Source organism: Echinococcus granulosus (genome assembly GCF_000524195.1).
Source record: "Echinococcus granulosus chromosome Unknown EG_S00020, whole genome shotgun sequence".
Classification (NCBI taxonomy): Eukaryota; Metazoa; Platyhelminthes; class Cestoda; order Cyclophyllidea; family Taeniidae; genus Echinococcus; species Echinococcus granulosus.
The window spans coordinates 892,952-902,399 of NW_020170400.1; the positions used below are offsets into that span (position 1 = coordinate 892,952).

Here is a 9,448-nt window from a genome sequence, read left to right on the forward strand (position 1 = left end):
CCGTCCCGACGGTGGTGGAACGGGACGAGGTTCAGAAATTCTCCGAACCTCCAGAGATAGGAGCTACTCAAGAATCTGTTGAAAATGCGGAAGGAAAACCATCTCAAATTTACAAATCTGAGCAGCCATTTGCAAGTGAAGAGGAACACACGGAAGCTCATAACTCTTCCGAACTTAAGGTTACTGTTTTGCCGAAGGGATTCCACTGGGTGACAACGTCAGTACCACTGCCAGAAGGAGCTATCGACATCCATGAATTGCATCTTCCGATGCACGTGGGTTTAGTAGAGACCGGGAAGGGGGAAATTCCATGCAAGTACCTGGAAGCGAAAAGAACCTTCTACGCCGGAATTGATGGGAGGGAGCAGGATTTTGCATGCGGCAAGATTCTTTGCCTTGACCCAAATATAGCGTGAGTTAAGGATTCAGTAAATTGCGGTCTTGGAAAACAAAATTTATAGTTAATTTTTTGTGTTCTCTTTAATCAGCGAATCGATAGAAATTGAGTGGGTCCATGTCAGCACTTCAGATATTCGATCAAGAAACCTTGTGGCTGGGGCTCGAGATGCCGGTGGAAAGCTGTTGTACATTGCCCGGGGCATGATTCCTCTCAATGGTCCTTATCCTTATTACGAACTCAGTTCCGGCTGGGTAAATTATCCTTCTATTTTATTCCGTTATAGTGACCATCTTCGGAGAGAGGAGAGTACAAAATGCACAAAAATATATTATTTAATTCTACAATAAGGTAAATATCGCAGTTAAACCAAATGTGGCAACCACAGGCCAATTTATGATATCTAAAAATATTTAAATGTCAAAATACACAATTTCCTAAAACCCCAAAATTGATCGATTTTCTAAAAGGAATTGACCTCATCAGGAGGATGTGTAGCCTTAAATGACCTTTGAAAAATAACGAATTTTTGTTATTTGAGAAAATAGTGTTAACCAAGCATGTTTAGCTCCCACCATTAACCTTTACATTATTGCAATTTTCAAAGGTCTCCGAAGATCTCGAGTACGCACACCTCCCCTATGGCGGCGTGGAGTGGGAACAGCACGATTTCGATGTGCTCACATGGAAGCCGAGGTGCTGCTAAGTCTATCTTTTGCCTGTGACAGCACAAACTAACGACTAACCAATTTTCAACTACCATTTGAAGCTGCTTTAGAAAATTGGTATTTTTTGTGCCTTCTCAATAAACCACCTTGCTAAAGCACTTTAATCTTTTTTACAACCTTGTAGTCCGCTTAATTTACTAGCGTTCAGTCAACATACTTCTTTTTCAAGGCAATATTGGGGATGAAGGTAGACATTTTGGTTTGCCTTCAAGGAGACTATAACTTCAGCTCTTAATAAATGGAGGCTGACTATTCTGCCATATTCTAGGAGGAGTATCGGCACAGATAAAAGGATGAACGCATTCTTACTTCCCGGTTTTTAAGTAAACAGGGAAGATGAGTAGTGCACTGCAAATCTTCTGCGCCACCAAATAAAGTTGGTCATGCATTTGTTGGTGATAAGAAAGTATTAAAACTTCCCATATTGATTGTAAGTTAAACGTCTCCTAGATAAACGAATTTCATGCAAATCTGGCGAAACAGATCAGCCGGACACCAAGTGACTATAACCGCTTCGCCATGCATTGTCGCCCTCGGATATAGCAGTCCGAACTAAGAACACCAGGGAATCACACACATGCCCCCGACTACCCACATCAAGTGACCCCCTTGGCTCAATAATTAAATGGATATTTACAGCTGGTATTGTGAGGTCCTGATTCTTGCCCTCTGATTATGCTTTTATTAATAAAATCAATTCGTTAAACTAAAGGAAAGAGGGATTTTCATACAGGGGTGTTTCTTTGAGCCTAGGCGTGCCCTGTAAGGGCACTGATTTCTTGAAAAACTGACTCTTTGTAGCAGAAAAGTGCTGAGCAATTCTGCATCATCGTACAGTAAACTGCCCACGAATAATTTTAAGGCTTTGGATTCTTGTACGTTTGAGCGGTGTTGTGTTAAACTTGTCGCAAAAAGTGCTTCATGTGAAGTGCGAAGTTTAGTGCGAGAGTATTTGTGAAATGCGACTGTCTTGAAAGTTGGGTTTTATAAGCATTAATAAAACAGTTTCATTTTCAGTGGTGGTGTTAACCATAAATGATACCATCATAAACATAACACAACTGGATATGTTTGAGCACATGCAGAAACTAGCCAAGAATTGAGTCAGCCTTTGCGCGTAAAATAAACACGTTCCGGACATGGAGCATCCTGGTTGTTTTTTCATCATATATCTGTAGCGTCCCGAGACTCCCTTAAGACGAAAGAAGACACAATACTCGGGCAGAATATATATATTCAGCACGGAGAAGGTGCCTGGGCTATTGGCATGGCCCAAAAGGCCAGCCCACCCAGCGGGGTACAGGGGGGCTAATCCGAAGTACAAAAGTTGCGCCTCACCAAGACCGAGGGATAAACCACTATCGTATTACATATCCTTTACTGAAAAATTTTAAAGTCATGTTCTAATAAAACTACTGGAATAACGGGACCACGGGTTTGACAAACTTTGTGATTCCTTCAATCTATATGCTTCCATTAAAATTATTCCCAATAATGGACATTTCCATCCTAAAATTAGCCTTATTAGGTAAAGATTTACGGAGAAAATGACAGTTATGAGTTTACGAAATTACCGACGCTCCAATTAACATGTGAATAGACGTTTTTCAAAGAGTAGAAGTGTTTTAAACATTCGGGTAAAACTTCAGGAACTAAAGAAGACTAATTATAAGGGACAGGAGCCAGAGCGTTGGCACTTTAAATAACGGTCACAAATCTCGTAAAAAATAGTAGGTAGCGAAAAAGTAATATTCTCAAAAACTAGAAATCATTAGTGCTAATTAAAATATCTTATTCACAAAATAACGAGAAGTCTTGCTGTAATATGATAGTGGTTTATCCCCCGGTTCTGGTGAGGCGCCACTTTTGGGCTTTGAATTAGTCCCCTTGTACCTCGCTGGGTGGGCTGGCCTCTTGGGCCATGCCAATAGCGCAGACACCTTCCCCGTGCTAAATATATATATTCTGCACGAGTATTGTGTCTTCTTTCGTCTTCAGGGAGTCTCGGGACCCTACACCTACAATAAGATGCATGGTTAAAATCTGTTGATCGCCCAGCTGCGGTTTTCAGAGGAACCGATACCATATTTTTGAAAAAAACTGTAAGCTTCTAGAGTACTAGCTTTGCTGGTCAGAAATATGGACAACGACAAAAAAGCAAAGTTTAGTTACCACATATTGATTGCAAGCGGTATTAATTTACGAGTTTTTAAGCCTGCTTTTAGGGTTTGCAGAGCACTAATGTGAAAGCGTGTTTTGTTTTAGCAAGTGAAATTTACCATTTGGGCACTCGCCAAGGAGGGGTTGGCGCGTTCGTTAAGTTGGCTGGGCGGTTTGTGTTGTTTACGTCCGGGGAATTTGGGCATATTTCATGCTTAATGGAAAGAATTGTTCAGAAACTCAATAGCCCCTTATTGAAGAGAAAGTCTCTGGCTGATGGGAATCGGAGCTTTGGTGTTCCTCTCAAGTCTCTTTTTTACAAGAAATCCTCTTCGGTACCGCGGATCGTGGAGAATATCTGTGAATTTTTATTAACTTTTGGTTCTCACACAGAGGGTATATTTCGAGTTAACGGGAGCGCTAAGGCAATTGCGAGCCTAAAGGCACAATTTGATGTCACCTGTGCTGGTGATATCAGTAATGCTGGGTGTGTTGACATTCACGCAATTTGTGGGGTTTTTAAATTGTTCCTTAGGGAGATTCCTGAGGGCCTTATTCCTGACGCTGCCACTAGACAAACGGTCAAGGTAAGCGAACGGCAACCTCGTGATAAATCTTGCATGCATTCTTTCAACCGTCAACAACCATTTATTCGATGATGTATCCATAGATCATGGATCAGCTAAAAGACGATAAGCCTCAATGCTTATTAAAGCTAAGGAATGTTGTAACAAATCTGCCGGAGGAAAATTACAATCTACTGCGGTATATTTGTCACTTTCTGGAAGAACTGGCCTCTAATGAAGCTTCAACGAAGATGTCGGCTGCCAACTTAGGCATCGTTTTTGGACCCTGCCTGTTTAAGTGCGGCCTTGGTGTTCAGGTGAGTATTTTTGTCGTATTCGATTGCCTTACCTTTATTTGCATTTTAAACTGCTCATGTCATAATTTTTCTGTATTCAAATTTCGCCTTGTTCCATAATATCGCACCTGAAATTGGCAAAAAATTCTCTCAAAAGGGAATATTGTTGTTTCTGGAAAATACTCAAGCTACTGAATTGTAGACTTACTAATTTTCCTGTCAAATCCTTTAATACAGATCCTCTACTTACACTGTAGTTTAATAGGCGCGCGATTACTCTTGCTCATTCCTTTTCCTTTTGGATGGGTACTATCTCAGCATACAGAGTTCTCCGCTTTTGTGCCTTCAGCACATTTAATGCAGTGCACTTTTGGCATATCTTCTAGCATCGTAACCCATTGTGGTGTCACATATGCGGACAGAAAAGTGTTCCGTTTTTGGGCACAAATAGTTCCATGCAAGTGTTTGACTTTAAATTCAGCCGAGGTGCCTTCATGTTTGCACCTTTCTTGGGGCGCATGCTAATAAGTCATCTGTTTCCATTTTTCCTGCATACATTATCAACCTCACGTCCTTAAGCATGTAAGCATTTTTCCTATCTTCTCTACAAAAAGGTCGTCTTTCATCTTTCCTTTTTATGTTTGAAGTATTACAAAGATATCCGCTTGATCTCGTTCCTTTTCTCTTTTCTAGTCACGTAATGCACTCAGTGTTTTTGCAACGTGTCTGCATTCATAAAAAATTTATTCTGATTGGTGATTAAAGATTTAACGGAAAATTACTGCATTATTTTTCTCCTTTTGTATTCCTGTCCCTGTGCATGAACATTACTTTTGATCTTCTTCTGAAAGGTAATTAATAACCTCTTCGCTCTCCCAATCCTCATACACGCGTGTTTGTCGTTTGCGTGTTAACTATTTCCACATTCCTCCTCCCCTCTCCCTCAGCTTCAAAGAACCATGTCAGTGACTATGCAACCAAGCCGAATTTTATGCGAAAGGAATGGTAATATATTTCCCCATTGTTTCCAGTAAAAATCATTCTTATTTGCTTTGGTGAACAGATCCGGCTTCAAAATGCGACTTGTGCTACTGTTTCCTTGCATCACTCACTTTAGTATCCACTTTTTCCGTAATGGGTCCGAATCTACTGTAGATTTTCCCGGGAGTTTTGGGGAAACCAGTTGATGGCTCAATCAAAACCTTGAAGAAGAGTTTTAATGGCATGACTACTAAACTGGTCTCATGTTTCAATGAGAGGGCTTGATGGCGTCTAGCCTTGATTTTCTCTCTGTTGGGAATGTGAGATAGGTTTCAAGCAACTGATTTAATGTCAATCACTTGTTATGTAAAAGAGCTTGTGATGGATTGTTTTTAACTAGCTTATGACATTTATTTCACTCCATTTTCTTGAAATCTTGATTATTTTTTAGAAAGTAATTTCCAAGCCCTTGTATTTGTGGAGGACTATTAGAAATTCCATTTCCCTTGTCTTTTCCTATGTAGGTTTTTGATGCTCTTTTTACTGTAGCTTTTCCTAAAAAACACTGGCAACTAAGTACCTACGCTTTCTATTATTTTAAAACGCAAACCATGCCCAGAAAGTGGTACGGTTTTAAATCTTGCGTTATCCATGAAAATGGTCTTTTTATTTAATTACTTGGTTTTCGGAATTCTGCTCCCATTAAAACGTAGTCTGGATTCATGGAAATGGCTTATGCTCAGCAAGCTCGTTTATTATTATTTCAAAAGCGTGAACTAGGTTTTCAAGAGCTTTAATAGGCGCAATAAGCAACGGTTCTGCGTTCTGTATCCCATTGTTCCATTGTTTGGTGGCGTCATTATTAGGCAGAACTTATAATTTCTTTCCTTCTCACTGCCTTCAGAGATTTTTAGTCAGCCAAGTTAGCCAACTAAATACGTGTTGTTTCCTTTACTCATTCTCGATGCCTTCCTCTACCTAGTTCTTTTAACATGCACCGAAGAATTTCGTAGTTATTTGCGAAAATGATGATTCGCATAGTTAAGAGGACCATTGTACCTCCTAATACTTGTTCTCATTCTTTTGACATTTGGCCGTCACACTCTTGATGGATTCACCTTCTAATTACCTCGCTTCAGAGACTATCTCTGAAATGATTTTATGCCAACTTTATGTCAGCTAAAACTCACTGTAGTCAGCTAGCAGTTTTTTCAAGTGCTCGTATTCATGTTTGATACTTGGGAGTATGATGTAATGGAGCTAGGGTGAGAGGCCCAACTAACTTTATGGTTGATCTGTGCTCTCCATCAAAAAACGTCATTGTTGATTCCATATTTAACAGAGTACTTTCTTGGTAGCGCTAGGTGTTCCATGATTTGACTTTCCACCTAGTTGGAAGTGCTATCTGGGTATCGTACAGGTTATGATACGAACAATTTTTCGGCGTTCGACCCATTTCTGCTATTTTACCACTTTATACCTTGGATGTAATTTTTTTGGACAACATTTGCCACTTTCTCTGGTTACGCTTATGGAGTTTCCATTTAAATGGGGGGAGCCAACACTTCACACAATGCTCTTGATGTTTATTGTTATTTTTGTAGTACGCAGTTTATCAGAACGATAAATCAAACCTTTGCAATCGTAGCGTACGACTTACTTTATTTTAGTAAGATTAGTGGTTACCCCTTTAAAAGGGGGTTTCAGTTATCCACGCTTACCTCTATAGATCGCTGCAAAGACTTTTGCAAGGACTTCCAGATGGCATGCATAATGAAGCATCGGTGAAAGTGTGCTGGTCTATTGGTACGGTACTACTTGTGTTTTAAACTTGCTTCGAACCCATATCTTAAAATGCTGGTCGAACCTAGTGAATGTAAATAGAGCTTTGCGAACTACTTTATCAGGCTACAAAGTCGCAGAAGCTTCTTGTCAAATTTGTTGTAGGGCACCTGGAGAAAGTGTGATATGCGCTAGCAGAAAGTCTTTTAGACCAGAAGCCGATGTTTTGGACGAATAGCCTGACGCTGGACCACTTTCAGCGGGATTCTCTGTTCTTTATGGAGACGGAGAATTGTGTGGCTATTGTTTAAGTCGTGGGCGGTCATATCAGGATCAACCTTTGGTAGTGCGTGATGTAAGGGATACAAGAAATGACTTTCGCCAACGCCAAACCTGAGTGGAAAGTCGTGAAAGCCACTAAGCGGGTGGGTCTCGCCCCCGTGGATGAACAACAGATGACAAGCGACAAGCTTCAAAAGTGATCAAATAGTTTTTCTTCACCTCCTTCGTGCGCGTACATTGTGGCAACGCGTTGTTCATCTCGGATTGCTTGCTTACCGACAGACAGACAGACGGACAGGATGACCAATTGATTTGTTGATTAAATACCTGACCTGTGACGAGGAATGACTTTTGTGCTATGTAATTGTGTTGCATTGTACTGTACTGTCTTTTATTGGAGCACTCATAAGGCGGGCGTGCATGTCAGTGGTAATATCCGAACAATCTACTCTCCCCACTGCTCACTTATGCACCCACTTGCCTGGCGTTTGTTGAGGCACGTACCACCCAATCCCGAGAAGACTACTTACTTTGTCTGTGGGTGTATATATGTTGATGAACAGCGGGAACTAATGAATGGGTGTGAAGAAATTGTTGTACTTATTGTCGACCCTACAGGACAACGCATGCCACCTTTTAGGGTGGGATTGCATGGGAGAGGGATGTTGTTTCGATCCCATCTTTCGTGTTCCCTCGCTGGCATTGCCTTGAGCTTAGTGTTTTGACCATCATTTGGTTTGATCGGTCGGTTCTGTGCGTTCATTAGCACATTTCCATTTCCAATTCGCGCATTGAAAACGCAATAGTTGCCTGAATAGATTGGTCCCAAATTTGCTAGTAAAGATTTCACTCGCAACTCATGTTTCTGTTTTTCACTATACATTTGTGCAATGTACTAAAAGGTGTTTTGAGATTAATCCACGATTCTCAGGAACCCTTTTTTATGAGAATACGCACATACTAATGCTCTTTAGGGACGTAATTATACTTAATTTGTGCAAAGCGTTTGACACCTCGATAAGTGAAGCGTACTGACCGGGTTTCATGAGAGTATGTAAAGTTGTCTAATGTCTACATCAGCTCAAGGCGCAACTTGCTTAAACAGGCTTTGGAAATAGGTCGTTTCTTACAAATAGCGTCTTGAAACTGAGTTTAAGATTTCAATTTACTTAAGACGAGCCCCAAGATCTGATCATGTTCCTGGCTAATCACTGGCGGTGGTCCACTGTAACACCTTTAACCTTATCCCGGCTAAATCGATTTCATGAAATGCAATTTACACAACCACGCTTTGAAGGGGCCTTCGCTTAATGTTGTATGGAGAGCTTAGAAGACAGTTCAATGGAGTCTAAATCAAATCCTTGATCATATTTTACAAATCCACTAGTAGCTGAGCCGGTTTCACCGAGTAGGCGTTTCATATCCTAAATAGTTCAATACCTTCTAGGGCCTTCGGCAGCAAAATCTTTCTAACCTCGCCACCACCTGCTTTATTACGCACTTCGAGACCATATTCTCCCCCGCAACGTCTGTCCACAGTAGCGAACAGCAATTCGGTCTGCTAAAATCCGCGGCCAGTCTGAATAGTTTGCTCCAACGACGGCGGCATGACGTGTCACGACGCTCCATAGCCCCAGCTGCTTCGACGGAGGAAGCGATGGCGGAAGGAGTGGAAGGGGGCTTGTGCTCTCGAACGATCAGTCCATGGGGAGATAGTGCATCACCCCTGCTTTCCGTCCCTGTTGGAAATAGCTCTAATATAGCTTCCCACTCCACCAACAGCTTGCTACTTTCACCGTCAAGAAAGTGGCTGTACTCGGATGCTGAGGAAATTGAATTAAGGTGTGTTTTGATTCCAATGAAATTTATACTTGACTCTACCACGATCTGTCGGTTTATCAGGCTAGTCTTTTATCTGTCTACCTATCCTTTCAGCTCGTTCATTTATCCATTTTGTGTCATTTCTTACATTTTTGGGGCTTCTAATAATGATTGATAATCGGTTCCGAGTGGGTTGGTGTATTCGGTTATAAAACTGCTGTTATAGGCAGGTGAAGGATTCGATTGTACAAACAGATGTTGGACACGTATCGTCTTGGTTAAAGGGACAAACTTGACTACAATTGTTTTATTTTGAAGCCTTCATTGTCCATTTTTTTGAATGGAAATGGTCCAGGCACTTCTCAGGCGCACCGGTACTGCCTTTTTAAATGTGTAGACGGCCTTGTAAGTAACAGAATACAAGAAGGGATGGTG

At 41.1% G+C, this 9,448-nt stretch overlaps 2 protein-coding genes across 2 annotated transcripts in view; both read left to right on the forward strand. All coding sequences in view use genetic code 11, as the record gives it.

Annotated features, from left to right (window-relative positions):
* The window catches only part of EGR_03738 (hypothetical protein), a gene marked incomplete at both ends in the record, with an annotated part of 2,915 nt that extends 1,117 nt beyond the window's left edge, over window positions 1-1,798 (forward strand). The window contains 2 exons of the mRNA XM_024492987.1: window positions 36-412; window positions 1,765-1,798. Coding sequence (XP_024352644.1) covers window positions 36-412; window positions 1,765-1,798 — 411 coding nt within the window. The remainder of the gene's footprint in view (window positions 1-35; window positions 413-1,764) is intronic.
* Window positions 1,799-3,503: 1,705 nt separating this feature from the next.
* Window positions 3,504-9,448, forward strand: part of EGR_03739 (Rho GTPase-activating protein 22) — a gene marked incomplete at both ends in the record, with an annotated part of 20,774 nt that continues 14,829 nt past the window's right edge. The window contains 3 exons of the mRNA XM_024492988.1: window positions 3,504-3,872; window positions 3,956-4,168; window positions 8,640-9,034. Of these exons, the coding sequence (XP_024352645.1) occupies window positions 3,504-3,872; window positions 3,956-4,168; window positions 8,640-9,034 (977 nt within the window). The remainder of the gene's footprint in view (window positions 3,873-3,955; window positions 4,169-8,639; window positions 9,035-9,448) is intronic.